This window comes from Canis lupus, chromosome 23 (genome assembly GCF_048164855.1).
Source record: "Canis lupus baileyi chromosome 23, mCanLup2.hap1, whole genome shotgun sequence".
Classification (NCBI taxonomy): Eukaryota; Metazoa; Chordata; class Mammalia; order Carnivora; family Canidae; genus Canis; species Canis lupus.
In genome coordinates, this window is record NC_132860.1 from 7791295 (window position 1) to 7807485 (window position 16191).

Genomic DNA, 16191 nt, shown 5'->3' on the forward strand with positions numbered 1-16191 from the left:
GGCAAGTGCCATGATAAACGTTTTCACATACACAATCTGATGTTCACAATAACCTAACAGTTACATATAACAGGTATAGCAGATACAAGCTGTATTTTATAAATGAAATCTAGAGAAGTAAATAGCCCAAAGCTAAGTAGTTTTGTTCATTCCTTCATTCAATAATTATTAGTTGAGCACTGCACTCTTCCCGGCTATATTCTCTAGCCCCCTAACCCCTCCCAACTAGGTTGTGTTTTAAAGTAGCCAAGACAAGTAGTGAACAAAAGGGAAAAGGTCACACAGCTCTCAGATCTTACACCGTAACAAATTTTTAAAAATCATATATAAAAACTAAAACTCTACAGGTGACATGATATTCAGAAAGTCAGAATCAGGTGATAGGATAATGGGTAGTTAATTATATAAGTCAGAGTAAGTCTCTCTGAGCCTATCTCTTTTTTTGAGGGGGATGGTGTGGGAGATGCCTGGGTACCGATTGACACTCACACCTTGTCTTTTATTCCAAATAACATAGTTTGCTTTCTAAAAGTAATTGTGGAACCAGTTCTATAAATAATACATTTTCCATCTCATTCCATATATAAACCACCAGGCAGGGCACCTATTACTAAAAGGCTTTCAACAAGCACCGAGCTCCAATCTTTCTCCCTCTGTGAAAAAGTAAACCAGAGGTAGTATTCCACTGTGATTTCAACAAGCCCTTTCCACACAGCAGGGCCTTAATCAAGGTTCATGGAGTTGCATGATATGTGCTGCTGTGGTAGGAGGATATTCACTGGTTCCTTCTAATCACAGGGTTAAGGTATCAGGATAACCAAGGTTTATTTACTAAGAACAAACAATCATACAGAACAGCAGATTTTTAGACTGTCTGAAAGACTTTTGCATCCCCTTTAAAATGTTTAGCTCTCACCATGCTGTGTTTACACAATCTCTTTTTGCTCTAGGATTTTTAGCTATACTACATAAAAGATAAATGAGATTGGCCATCTGTGGCCGTCAGAAACCTGTACTAATCTGACATCACCAGCTCCTTAGCCAAAAAATAACAACTTATAAATATACAACAATCAATGGAAAAGGTTATTTGAACACACAAACATGCTTCCCTAACTTCTGCAACTTCTTGCACTTCTGGAAAGGTCATTCACAATAAAATATACTAAGCGTGGCGGTCCATTCTGAGTGACAAATTCAGTTTCTAGGCCAGTGTTATTAGGACAAAAAAAAAAAAAAGATGCAGGAAAGATAGAAAATGACTGAAATATTGTATTCAAGGGGCACTTTTCTTAAAGGTTACAGATTGGTCATTTAAGAACTTTTGACCAAAAGAAGAAAGACGCAAAACTTTCTACCATCCTTAGCCAATTTACTGTTCATACCTCCATATACATAATTAGAAGTATATTGGAAGCCCCACTCCAAATGCCTCACAAAGCCAGCATTCCTCCATGAAAGCACCACCCACATACCTAGACTTCCAGGTTGGTGCTGACAGCCCTGCCATCTAGGGGACCATCAGCACATGTCAATCAAGTCTTGACTGGCTCCCATATATGCCCAATCCCTGCCCACCAGGTACTCCTGCTCCCCCTCTCAATTTAATCCTTATCTTTCCCAATGGGAACAAAGTACATTTTCTTATATACAAAAACATTTCAGCACGATGGAAGGAAAATAGTTTGGCACTTTCCTTAAAACTTCTCTCTTAACTCCTTCGGTGTTACTATAGGTAACCAGTGCTTCAAATTCAAATCATAGACCCATGCGTGTATCTACACAGAGAGAAACACTGAGAGTAGAAATAACTTATGCAGATAAAATTTCTTTTATCACTTTCTCTAAAGGTGAAGGTAAAATAAGGCAACAGAAAAGCTAGTTGGGCAACAGTAGTACAAAAAACATGTGGAGCTAAATTTAACAACATGTATATGGTGCAGAGAAGCGTTTAATCAGAAAAATAAAGTTGCTTCTTCGTGCTTACCTGTACAAGAGAAGTCATCCACACGAATGTACCCTGGGACACAGTCACAGCGATATAACCCAGGCAGGTTGACACACACAGTATTGGCATGACAGTAATGCATCTTAGCTGCACATTCATCAATATCTGAGGGAGAACAAAAGAAGCAACATCACAGTTAGGTGAATGATTGAACTATAGTGTGACCGTCTTACAATGAAATTTAAAAAGGTAAATGCCCGTCAAAGCTAAGAGAAAAAGCAAGAGACATTAAACACAAAAACTTAAATGCAAATTCAGGTGCATTCAGGTGCAGTAGATCCCACCTTGAGCTGAAAGTATTTTGAGAGAAAGATGCATGGGCAGCTGTAACAGTTAAGAAACCAAGAAGTATGAAGATTGAATCTACTATTATTGATCTCTCACCAAGGATGCTGGATTTAAACATCCAAAATCAAGGAGTTCTGTGTCCAGTGAGTTGATACCAATTAATATTTATTAGGTGTCCACTGTACATGGTGTAGCTTTTATCAGCGAGATCAAGGGGATCCAGCCCTCTCAGCTCATGTGTCTTATTAAGACACGCTTTAATCCATCTGTGAACAAATGATGGTGCAGCAGCTTCTCCCATGTTGTTCTGTGAATACAGACAACGGCTGTTGTCTAATACAAACTGACATCTTTCGTCCCTTGACCTCGAGATCCTTCCCATGTGATGGAACAATGGGCTGATTCAACAAAAAGATCTTTCTTCTCTCTGGAGCGGAGGTCAGAGCATCACCTATTTCCTCATAAGCATTCATGGTAAGAACTGAAATAACCCACAACCTTAAGTATAGCCCTTAGTCTTTTCTGGAAGTTTTTTTTTTTTTTTTTTCAGAAATGGTTTTGTGTTCATTGTACTCAGTGCTTATGTGTGATGGAGAGGAAGGGAGTAGCACAGCCTAGGACCTAACATAGTGAGAATTCTAGTTCTGATTCTTCTGGCTACTAACCTATAACTTGCATTTAACCACACTGAGTCCTAAAATTCTCATGAGTTAGTCATATGTGCCAGTTCTGAATCTACTGCTTCACATCTTTAAATGTATTATCTAATGTAATCCACATATAATTCCATGATTCAAGAACAGCAGTATCCACATTCTGAAGTCTAGAAAATCGAGGCTTAGAGAATTAAATATCTGGCATGAGGTCATCCTGTTAGAATCTGCTATACATAGGATTTGAACTCAGAAATCAAACTCTTACAATGATTTACTTCCTGAAAGCACCTTGAAAATGATAGTCAACCATAGTATTACTGTTAAGGTAATCACAGAAGTCCTAATACACTTCATGTGTAGAAACAGAGGATTAAACACAGCTACATTTTAAAAGTAAAAGTAGATTGACTTATTTCCTAATAAAACACACTGAAATAATACCAGAATGTTTTCAGCACTAAAGATCTGTCAGCCCATAAATAAAAGTTATCGTGTAGTAATTGAGATCCCAAAAGGTCACACAGCTAGCAAGATTCCTTAACTACAAGAACAAAACACCAGAAATTAGTGAAATGCTTCAGGCAATGAAGTGTTCTAACGTACACAAGATCACGTGCTTTCAAAAATGATCCAAGACAACGCACAATTAAATGGACAACAGGAACATAAAAACAATATAATAAGATTACATCAAGCTAGGGTATGAAGGGAACTCTCCTATGAATTTAATACAGAACAGTAACTACACATGAGCGGGAGATGTAGTTCAAATCTTTCTGGCACCCAGGGCCTTAATTTAAAAGTCCATTTCTAGCATCATTTAAGCATTTTGCTTCACAGAACAGTGAATATCACAGAGCCATGAGGAAAAGTGTCTCAGGAAAGGAGTAATGATCATTTTTGTCACCTGCTAAGAAGCTGAATAAGATAAAGACATCATCACTAACCACTGGATTTGGCATGAAGTAGTTCGCTGCTGACCTTGACCTGAGAGAGGAGCAGATTTGGGAAGGTGGTGGAGAAACGTCTGACTGGAGTCAATTAAAGACAGGATGGAAGACGAGGGAATAGAGACAGAAAAACAAGGCAAACCTTTTGAGATTTTTTTTTTCCTTATAAAGAAAAATGGGGTAGTAGTTCTGAGGAGACTCAGTGACAAGAGTCTTATTTAAAGATGGAAGAGATCACAGCACGTTTGTATGCTGTTGGGAAGGATTCGACACAAGTGAAGCAAACTGATGATGTAGGAGAGAGAGATCACTGCAGGAGCAAAGTCCTGGGGAAAGCAAAGGGAGTGGGATTACAGTGCATAAATGGAACAAGTCATCCTTACAACAAGAACAAAGCGGAGATAAGGGAAGATGTGGAGACGGTTGGCATATTTGGTGGTGGGAAGACGAAGTAGTTCCTCTTTGCATATTTTTTTAAAGATTTTATTTATTTATTCATGAGACAGACAGACAGACACAGGCAGAGGGAGAAGCAGGCTCCATGCAGGAAGCCCAATGTGGGACTTGATCCTGGGACTCCAGGATCACACCCTGAGCCAAAGGCAGACGCTCAACTGCTGAGCCACCCAGGCGTCCCTACTTTGTGTATTTTTATTTCCTCAGTAAAATGAAAAGAGAAGGTAACACCTGAGAATTGAGAAAGGGATGAATTATTGGATATTTAAGGAGAGGGGAGAAGGTCCTACATAGTCATTTTGAAAAAAGGGAACAAAAATTTACTCGAGCATATAGTAGGTGGCTGAGGAGCCACCGTGATTTGTGATCATAAATGAGGGCAGTCAGCATGGCTGTATATTTTCTCCAATTTCATTCAGATATTTTGGGGAAATAGCAGGGTAACTGGAAAGTTAGCTATAACCAGAGATAAGTTTTTATGCAGATATAATGGGTAAAGAGAGATAGAGGAGAACTGAAGATATAAAGAAAGAAGTGATAATGAGTTGCAAGGAATGTCAACTATTGTGAAAAGATGTGAAAACATACAAATGGAGCAGCCAGTTGAAATGGATATTAGGGGTGGGCACTTCTCAGATCTCACTTCAGAAGTAAAAAGTATAATCCCCAGCTAATGGGAGTACTGTCTACTAACAATCTTTAGCTGTTATCTTTTTAGAGAAACGGTCCTTGGCTAATGAGGGATTATACAGTCACGGTCACCCTTGCGTTCCATGAGTGACCCACCACAAAGACTGCTTCTCATTTATCCCAACTCTAGATAATTCTGAAAGACTATCCAGATTTCAGAGCATTCAATAAGACTGGGCTAACTTCTCCCTCTGCCCAATTCTGCATTTTTCCCTTCCCCAGAGGCCTTCATCCCTACAGCGCTTCCTAATAAACTTCTTGCATGCTCACCTCTATCCCAGAGTTTGTTTCTTAGGGAGCCCAAACTGCAGCAGGAATCCTAATGGAGGCGAGGTGTGGTTACCATGAGGGTGCTAAAAATGCGAGCTAGAAAGCTAGGGGACAGGGTTATAAAGTGCTATGCTTGACATTAACATTCCGGAGGTGATTCGGTTATTGTTGATTATTGTTGATCTTTCATGTGACTATGGAGGAGGAGAAGAACAGCTCACTGTACCTGAGAGGTTGGGAATATCAAGAGAAGCCAGGCATTGGAGCGAGTTTGTTGGCTTAGTGTTGTTCATCAAACATCACCAGTTCCACCCCCCTCCAAGGTACATCATGCAAATGCACTTCCCCATTTTTTTTTGGAGGGGGGGAAAGGTTTATTTATGCATGAGGGACATAGGCAGAGAGGCAGAGACACAGGCAGAGGGAGAAGCAGGCTCCTCATAGAGAGCCCCATGCAGGACTCAATCCCAGGACCCTGGGATCACGACTTGAGCCAAAGGCAGATGCTCAACCACTGAGCCACTCAGGCATCCCACCCCCATCCTCTCTGAAGTTAAGCATAGCTATATGGCTGGGCATGATGTCTGAGCAAAGCACATCTCTTCTAGGTGAACAGATTAAGAGCCAGCACCTGGCTGACCACATATTCTTATTTCTGCATTAGAGATCATGGAAGCACAGAGATGGAGACTCTTTCAGCCTGGGTCCCTGAGTGAGGAGCAGGCAATCAAACAAGCCTGATGACCATGTTGCATGAGCCAGAAATATGCTTCTGTAAACTGAAGCCATCGAGGTCACCCCGACTGGTATAGAGGGTGACTAGGAAAGGCATCTCAAAGAAAGAAATCATTAGAGCATGATCTTAAAAGATGCATAGAAATTCATCAAGTAGAGACTAGAGGGGGAGAAAAAATAAGGGAGACTACAACTGTTAAACCTTTGTCTCTGCAGAGTTAGGAAGGGAGAGAATCCCAGAGCCGTGAACATTAATTGGCCTTCCACGAAGCCCTGAGGTGGAGGATGAACAAAACGCCACCATGAACCTCACCACCTGGCAAGACATTGAGCAAAACTTGTAAGTTCGTCCTAACAAGAATGGGAGACCTTTTAACGTGGGGATTAGACGTGGGCTGAGAAGGTCAGACAAGCAGTCTCTGTGGAGGTAGTGTTTCATCCAAGACCTAAAACAGAAGAGAAACAGGTGAAGGGGAGAGGACTAACATACCGGACAGAGACGAATGAGAAGAATCAGAGGAAGGAGCTTTGTCTGTTGAAACAGAAACCGGCAAGATAAGCTCAGGTCAGATCCTGCTGAGCCTTGTGGGCCATGAGAAGGAGTCTCGCCTTTAATCAAGGTAGTGGCACAACCAATTTCTGTTTTTAAAATATCACTCAGCTGTAGTGAGGAGAATGGATTGGAGCTGGGCAAGCTGAAGGCCAAATCACCTTGGTATTTTACTCTCAGAGAGACAGCCACGCTGAACTCCAACTCATCCTGCTGGGATACCCAGACATTCTTTAAGATGAGAAACTAGTCAGGACTTGCCTTACAGCCAATTCAATCTTCGGCCCATGGGCCACAGCTGCCAACCAGGCTACCGACTACAATGAATGTTTCCCTGTCAGGGACCCTTGTCAGCTCCTCCCAGAGAGAAACTCCTGGCTCATTTCCCTTAGGCCACTGGATAACGGATGAGAGGCATCTATCTGCCTTCTCTAGATTTAAAGGAGTTCCTTGGCTGTAACAAGCTTATTTTGACTCAAACAGCCGAACCATGTCTTTGTTTCAGAGGACTCTAAGACCCTGAATAAAAATATTTTCAACAACAGGACAAAGGGATGCTTGGAAAATCCCAGTGAGAATTTCTCAGATTTACCCAACCTCTGCTCTCTACAGGCTGTGCAGGACCCCATGCCACACATCTCTGCTGCTCCAGTGAGGGGTCTTTGAGCTGGTTTCATTTTCACTTCAGACCACTGATAATTTCAGTTCTTCCAGATCTCGTGATTTCCTGGCACCAGTCCAGAAAAAGCACCAAAATAAAGCAGAAAAGTTGACAAATGTACCAGAAAATTAAACTGTTACCACCTTATCTTTGTTGCTTATCTCCCATCATGCAAACAACCAGATCTAAAAACTACCTGGTGGTATAACTAATGCAGAGGGAAGAAAAAAAAAATTGTAAAGTGTTTAGAGTCATCTAGCTGTGTCCCTTGAGGCAAGACTATAGAAGGAAGGAAGGAACTGAGAATCTCCCTGTTTTTAGGATGAGGCTGGGGATGGACTGGCAATACATTGTCAAAACAAAGATTGCCTCTCCATCCTCGAGGAAAGGCACAGCCCTGCAGATAGTTTCAACAGGACTCAAGAGTGCTCCAAAAGCAAATCTGATTATAGAAAGAATCAAAACAGAATTAACAAATATCTTCAGAGTTGAGATATCCTGAGAAAACAATCTTGAGAACTAGTGAGCTGAGATTTTTGAAATGAGGCTAAGACACATGCTGCTTATTGTTCACAAAGATCCTGAAAGGCAATGAATAATCACAAAAGCAAGCAAATGCAAAGCCCAAACAGAACTCCCTGACGAAAGAAGGAACTGATGCTCACAGATAAACTGCATAGCGTCCAAAGCACCAAAGATTTTAAGCCAAAAGCCATCTGACCTTTGCCCAGGTGGTGCTCATGCTCGGCCTGGAGCAGATTTCTTTCTCAGATGGTGGTCTCTGCAGGTGTGACATTCACCCAAAATCCAAGAGACAAAAAGAGGCTGAGCCTAAGGTGGAACCGCAATGGGGTGGTGGTGGTTGGATACATTCTAGTCCAGGTTTAAGTTAAAGGTCTCAATAAGTCTATGAAGTTTTTATTAAGAACCATAGTCCACCTAACTCCTGGAAGAATGACTGAATTAAAAAAAAAAAAAGAAAAGAAAACCACACACACCATTAGGCACAGGAGGATACCAAGAGGACTAAGAGGTTCGATGTGTATAATCTCCTAGGATAAAACCAGGAATAGCCACGTGGTACCTGCTTAATACTCATTTCTGAGTATTCACATTGATGTCATGTTTTTAAAGATTTTTATTTATTTCAGAGAAAGAGAGAGAGCGGGCGAGAGGGAGAAACAGAGAGAGTCTGAGGCAGACTCCATGCTGAGCACAGAGCCTGATGCAGGACTTGATTCCACAACTTTGAGATCATGACCTGAGCTGAAACCAAGTCAGCCACTTAACTGATGGAGCAACCCTCATGGATGTCATTTCTATGTACCAGACACGGTGCTAGGTACTCCCCAGGTAGCATCTCATCACTCCATTTATTCCTCTTGAAGGAAGTAGGAAGCCCCATGTCATGATGAGGGAACGAGGCTCAGAGATTATTAAGTCACTTCCCCAAGGCACAAAGTCATAAGCCTAAGAGCCTGGGTTTGAACCCACACAGTCTGACTTCAAAGTTGGCAGTGTTCTCACTGTACCATTGCTAGCCCTCAATAACGATTCAATCCTATAACTCCTTTACATATGTCTGATGCTGCCAGAAGGCATATGGAAACAAGTAGAACTCCAAATTCTACGCCCATGTGCAAGGCTGTTCGTAACAGCTGTCCTGGTAGTACACTCTATTTGAGGAGCAATGATAACCACACTATGCATCACTGCTTCTTTGGCTCTTTTAAATCAATCTTAACACTTTCACATTTTAGGCTCCAGGGACCCAGAGCCCCAAAACAGGTAGCAGCATTCCGCTCATCTTGAATCCACAGCTTAATACAGTTTCTATGCTGGTTGCTTAAGACTGATTGCTCCTATAGGATTAAAAGCTAGAGACAAAAGGCCTGGTTATTCTTTTATTTTTAATATTTTTCAAGAAACATCTATAAACCCCACTGTAGTATATATCAGCTCAAGTATAATGGGGCTCGAATTACGATTCATTCGTATAGATTGCTTGTCACCTCTGAAATATTAGAGCTCATCTTCTGGTGGTCTTTTGAGGTAATAAAAATACATGATTTATGTCCCTCCCCAGGACGGTGAAGTAGTTTGTTTTCATCTTACAAAGGTATACTTATGGACTTTAAAATCAAACTTGATGTAGCATAATGATTCTTCATATATCACCAGCCTCCATCTGCATAAGAGTTCAGAGCAAACACAGACCTGAATTTGGCATTATCATCATTAGACTGCAGGGTCTGGGTAGCAAAGGTAGAAGCAAATGCAAAGAATTCTCTTGATAAAATGGTGTGATCTACTCAGGCTTGTTCCTAAAAATTTCCTAGAAAGGGACGCCTGGGTGGCTCAGTGGTTGAGCAACTGCTTTTGGCTCAGGTCGGATCCCAGAGTCCTGGTATCAAGTCCTGCATCGGGTTCCCCATGAGGAGCCTGCTTCTCTCTCTGCCTATGTCTCTGCCTCTCTCTGTGTGTCTCTCATGAATAAATGAAATCTTTAAAAAAAATTTCCTAGAAAAAGGCAACATGGAGAAGGTTGGAGCTGGGGCGGTTGGTGGGAGGTGGTTATGCCTACTTGCAATCCACATTTAGAAAGTTAACAGAATGAGGAAAGAAAACCAAGATTTACTGAGACCATACTCTGCAGCAAGCACTGTGGACATCGCATCTCATTATTTCCATCCCAGGGACTAGCATCAGAGCCTACATATAAAATAACCTAGAATTTCAACCCAAATCCCTGTATCTCCAAGAAGCATACTTGTTCTACTCTGACTGCTGGACCAAGAGCATTGGTTTAAGATAGTAAAGAGTCAAGTTATGTTCTTTTTTTAATAATTTTTTTAAGATTTATTTATTTATCCAGAGAGAGAGAGAGAGAGGCAGAGACACAGGCAGAGGGAGAAGCAGGCTCCATGCAGGAAGCCCGATGCAGGACTCGAACCCGGATCCCCAGGATCACACCCCAGGCTGCAGGAGGCGCCAAACTGCTGCGCCACTGGGACTGCCCAAGAGTCAAGTTATTCTTACTTTTTCTGTTTACTAACTATAGCACTGACAAGTCACTTTTTCCTCTCTACACCTCTGTTTTCCCATCTATTCAATCAGGGAGTTGGACCAGAGAGTATCTAAAGGATCACCCGCCCTCCATTCTCAAGTTCTTGACATATTCAAGTTTTTCTGTCAACAAATCATAAAAGCCTGCTAAAGCACTTCCTCTTGAGCTGCCCCATTGTCCTCCTGTTTTGAGGAACTTGCAGATGTTCCAGATACCTTTCCCAAGATACAAGTCCTACCAAATACTATTCAGATGACCTATGTCTTCGCACTTTCCCTTGATACCTGTTGTCAACGGAATTGGCACCTCCCCTGACAACCAACAGCATCCAGAACTAGCAAAAATGTATTCATACAAAATATGGATCTGAGCAAGTTCTCCAGAGACCTGTAAGGTAACTTGAAGAACAATTCTACCAGATTTTAATCTCAATCTTTTTCAGAAATCATGAGTTATAAAAACACGGTGGCATTGACCAGTCAGCTGGTAAATCAGAATTGTCAATATTCTCCATCTCTGTCATACTGATATTTTTTAAAGTCAGGGCTATATTATTTTTGATTTACACTTATAAAAATATAGTCTATAGTCTATCAAACAAGATATGGATTATTATGCCCTTTTTAAGAGAACATAAAGATAGAACAGAGAAGATAGAAACAGAATCCCAAAGGGACACAGATAATCATTGAGCTGATAACAAAATCAAGGTCTTCTAGCTCTGAAACTAGTGCTTTATCCAATGTTCCATGCTCCCCTATAATTATGGTTTTCTTCCTGAAGCAAAGGGAGAAAAATCGAGTGCCTACAGAATCTAGGAATATAAACCCAATGCCTAACAGAAGTCAGGTAGAAGATATATATGCCAAATATGTCCCTTCCACAAAGAAATGTACTGTCTCTTATTTTTCTTAAAACATACATTAATCTTTCATTTTCTTACTTCCAAGAACAAAAAAAAAAATGGTTCTCTCTTATAGGGAGAAAGTATAGTGCAAGGCCAATTACTCATGGAAACGGACACTGAACCTCAGTAGTGGAAAGATAATAGCAAGAGTTGGATTGTGAACAACCAGAGCTCCAGTCAGATAATGAATGCCATGATGGAGCAATAAGAGACCTCAATGCATGGCACTTACTATGTGCTAAGCACAGTTTAGAAAATTGTTCAACAAATTGTCTAAGGTCACATAGCTAGGAGATATACCTGGACTGCCAGGATATGAATTCTGGTAGAATGGCTTCAGACTCTAAACTCTTCACCCTATAGTACTTACGTTCAGAGATTGGGCTAGATCTCTGATCTCTCTAGAGAAGTTGCATATCCAAGTATTAATCTAATTTTTTTTTTAGAATTTTTGCTCCTTTTCCTAAACATTTCAACCCAAGCAAAATATATCAGATTCAACCCATGAATGTTTGGTCCTTAAAACATTTTATCACAAGGAGCTTCAGTGGAGCAAGGAAGAAAGGGGGAAAAGGGGGAAGGAAGACAAGAAGGGAAGAGGAGGACAAGGAGGCATAAAGGAAGGGAAGGAGAGAGAGAGAAAAGAGAAAAAAATATGACAACCTAAGGAGGTGCCTAGATACCTTCTATGGACTGAATTATGTACCCCCCTCCAATGTATCTATTGAAGCCCTAACCTCCAATATGATGGTATTTAGAGATGGGGCCTAAGGGAGGAGTAATTATATTTAGATGACATCATGAGAGTGGTTACTCAAGATGAGACTTATGCCCTTCTAAGAGGAGGTTCTAGCTGATTTACCCTTGCTCTCCACCATGTGAGGACACACAGAGAACACAGTAATCTGCGGACCAGGAGAGCCTTCACAGACCTGAACCACGGTGGCACCCTGATCTCAGACTTCCAGCCTCCAGTACAGTGAGTCAACTGATTTCTATTGTTGAAGCCATCCAGTCTCTAGTGTTTTATTAAGCAGCTCCAAAGCTAATAAAATGATTCTTTAAATTTCTGTGTTGCCTGGTGAAATGGATTTTTTACCTCATCTTCTAAGATATGTGTCAAACAAATATGTCACCTGCCAAACCAAATATTTGCAGATTAAAAATTCAAATAACCTTCTGGTCATCCCATGCATAGAAAAAAAAAAGGAAAAAATAAAAGTCTTTCTAGAGTCAAATACACCATAATGTAGAAATTAGGTTGTTGGATTTTTTGACATTTAAATGTATTTTCCAAATATAGCTATGTCAGATATTTGAAAAAATTTCTATGCCAAGATGTTTATTTTCCCTGCTGGGCTCAATTTCAGAATCAAATGCTGTCATAAAATAGCATATCTCTGTGCCATTGGAAATCAAAGCAAACCAATTTCTAGCTGACATTGGAAAAGCATTATAAGACACCACCCTAAGGCTTTCTTCCCAGCCTGGCATTCTGACCTTTGAGTGGATGTGGAGCATCTGCAAGGGAAGCAGCACAATGAATGAAAGTATGACCCAGCCCATCCAAATCCATCTGTATCTGAATTCTACTTCAGGCAATGGTACTTAACAAAACCAGTGAGTTCTTCCAAAGCCGTCCAAACTTTACTCATGAGTTGTGAGTCAGCTGGACTAACAAAGAACACACTGGAAATATAGAAGCTACCATGGTCTCTGGTCTTCCCTCCATTTGGGAAAGGAAATTCAAGAGGTATTAAGACAGTGCTTGATTCCATTGGCAGTAAAGATACAAAGGTCAGTGGGATGTGGTCCCTGTCTTTTGGCTTTCACAAGAAGTGGGAAAAAATGCAGCCAATAAAGAACCTAATCTAGTAGAGACACAGTTACATGAACATGAACCTTGTTAGGGCAATCTTTCTTTTTCTTTTTTTTTTTTTCCTCTATCCTCTGACCCTTGTTTCCTCATTTATAGTATGGATTTTTTTTTAATATTACATATCTTTTATTTTTTATTATTATTTTTTATTGGAGTTCAATTTTCCAACATATAGCATAACAACCAGTGCTCATCCCGTCAAGTGCCCCCCCTCTGTGCCCGTCACCCAATCACCCCAACCCCCTGCCGACCTCCCTTTCCACCACCCCTTGTTCGTTTCCCAGAGTTAGGTGTCTCTCATGTTCTGTCTCCCTCTCTGATATTTCCCATTCATTTTCTCTCCTTTCCCCTTTATTCCCTTTTCACTATTTTTTATATTCTTGTTAGGGCAATCTAAGTCCTACTAGAGAAAGAAACGTCTAATTCTAAAAAAGGAATCGGGGAAAAATTCACCCACAAGATATCTAAGTCTTGGGAAGGCAGGAATATGCCTTCATAAAATGTTGATGACCTTCCCTTTACACTGACTGAATTGGGCAACAATTCCTATCTCCTCCCTAGTTTTATCTATATAGAATTGGCATATAACATTGTGTAACTTTAAGACATATAACATATAAATATATTAAAATACTGCAAAATGATTACTACTGCAACCTTAGCTTATACCTCCATCATCTGATGGAAAATACTGCTTTTTTTGTGGTGATAAGATTGAAGATCTGTTCTCTTAGCAACTTTTAAATATATGATCCAACATTATTAACTAGAATCACCATGTCGTACATTAATACCAGGAAATTATTTATCTTATAACTGGAAGTTTGTACTCTTTGACCATCAAAAGATGGATAAAGATGTTATATGTACATGTACGCACAAAAGAATATAAATCAGCCATGAGAACAAAAGGAAATCCTATCATTTGAGGCAACATGGATGAACCTTGACGGTATCATGCTAAGTGAAATAAACCAGAGAAAATCACATACTATCCAATACCACTTATATATAGAATAAAATAAAAAAAAAAGCCACACTGACAGGAATAGAGACTAGAATAGTGTTTCCAGGGGCTGCAGTGTGGGAGAAATGGAGACACGCTGGTCATCTATTCTTTCACTTTAGGAAGATAAAGGAAAGTCAGCTGAGAGTGAATGAGATGGGAGAGAGCAGTATCATCGGCAAAGCCATCTACATCCTCTTTATCTCTGGTTGCAACTACTTTGTATAAGTAGAATTTATTGATCACTACTTTCTGCCAAGCATAGTTTTAAGCACTTTGCATGCATTTATTTCATCTTCACAATTACCATATAGATAGGCACATATTAATATCTTTGTTTTAATGGAGGTACAAAAGGCTAAGCAGCTGGAAAGTGACCTCAAGAAATTTGAACCCTTGGTATCTATTCTTCTTCTCTATAGAGTCCATTCCTTCTCAATAAGAATATCTACCTTCCTTGGTTAATTAAATAGAAACTTACTGTAGTCACAGTTGGCCAAATTATTCACAACTCTTACCATGCAATCAAAATAAAGTGCAAAGGCTTTAGTCTTTTAGAAATAAATTATTTGGTGCCAGAAGTTTACATCTGATTCACTATAACAACAAATTAGCCAACCAGTGATTAAATACCAGACTGTGAATTGCACAAACAAGGTCATGTAGACCAATAAGCAAGTACTTAATGAACACAACATGGACTCAATAAGACCAGTACCTGTGTTCCAGCATCTATCTGTATGATGAATGACTATCAGCTGAACGTACTCAGGAAGACAAGCTACTTGTGTGTTTCCCCATGTGGAGAGATCCCTTAGATGAAATAATCTTCTTGAACAGAAATCAACATTATTCTCAATTTCAAATTCTTACACATTTGACTGAATCCATTTAAAATCAAAACCATAAAGTATTTAAGCTGGTCCTTAAAAATCACCAAGTCCAGACTCCTATACAATGTGATTTTTGGGAAAATACAAAAATGAATGGGAAGAGGGGGAAAAAAAACACACAGAATAATGACTCATAACCCATTTTTGTCTGAAAACACAATCCTAAAGTAGAATGAAAAACATCATTCAAAAGGCAGGAAATAGAAGACAAGCTGCTTTCCATGTAGTCCACTGCTCTTAAACTATTTTTAAATGGAAGAATTCTTTTAAAAAATACTAGTTGACATATTATAGTTCTTATTAAGCACCACCCTATACATACTAATTCATTTAACGCTCATAATAACCCTTTGAAGTAAGTGGGGTTTGTTTTGTTTTGTTTTGTTTAAGCATCCCAACTGTACAGATGAAGAAATTAAGGCATGGAGAGACTAAACAACTTGTCTAAGGTCATAACAAGTAAGGGGCAGAGCTAGAACTCAAGCCCAAGCCGACCTTGCTCCCACAATGGTGCTTTAATCTCTATGCCACCACTCTCAACTAAAATGAAATCATTGTAAGGTATGAAAAAAAGCAGCTCTTGGAGCCAAAACATCTTAGATATTTTAAAAGTTTGTGATTCTCTAAATGATATCTATACATGAATAGATATATGAAATATCTGTGGTATTAAAATTTCATAGGAGAGTGATAAGGAAAAAAAATCTCTCAAAGACACCTTAGGGAGCAGATAATGAAAAAAAGTTTAAGAAACACTGCCCTATACTGACCTGCCTCTATTTGAAATAATATCTAACTTGGAAGCCCAATACATAAAATAGAATTAAACACTACATCAAACTAAAAAGTTTCTGCACAGCAAAGGAAACCATCAACAAAATAAAAAGGCAATCAATGGAATGGGAGAAATTATTTGTAAATCATTTATCTGAGAAGGGGTTAATACCCAAAATATATAAAACCTATGGGGAAAAAAATCACATTAAAAATTAGCCAGAAGATCTGAATATTTTCCTAAAGACATACAAATGGCCAACAGGTAAATGAAAGGTGCTCAACATCATTAATCATCAAAGAAATGCAAATTGAAGCCACAAGGAGGTATCGCTGCAGGACACATGCACCCAAATATTTATAGCAGCATTCTTTACAATAGCCAGATTATGATAATAGCC

The 16191-nt window shown here is 39.7% G+C and overlaps 1 protein-coding gene across 2 annotated transcripts in view; it reads right to left on the reverse strand.

The window, feature by feature from the left end:
* The window catches only part of NELL1 (neural EGFL like 1), an 817686-nt gene that overhangs the window by 429811 nt on the left and 371684 nt on the right, over positions 1-16191 (reverse strand). For both annotated transcript variants that reach the window (XM_072793772.1, XM_072793771.1), the window contains exon 13: positions 1988-2113. In XM_072793772.1, coding sequence (XP_072649873.1) covers positions 1988-2113 — 126 coding nt within the window. The remainder of the gene's footprint in view (positions 1-1987; positions 2114-16191) is intronic.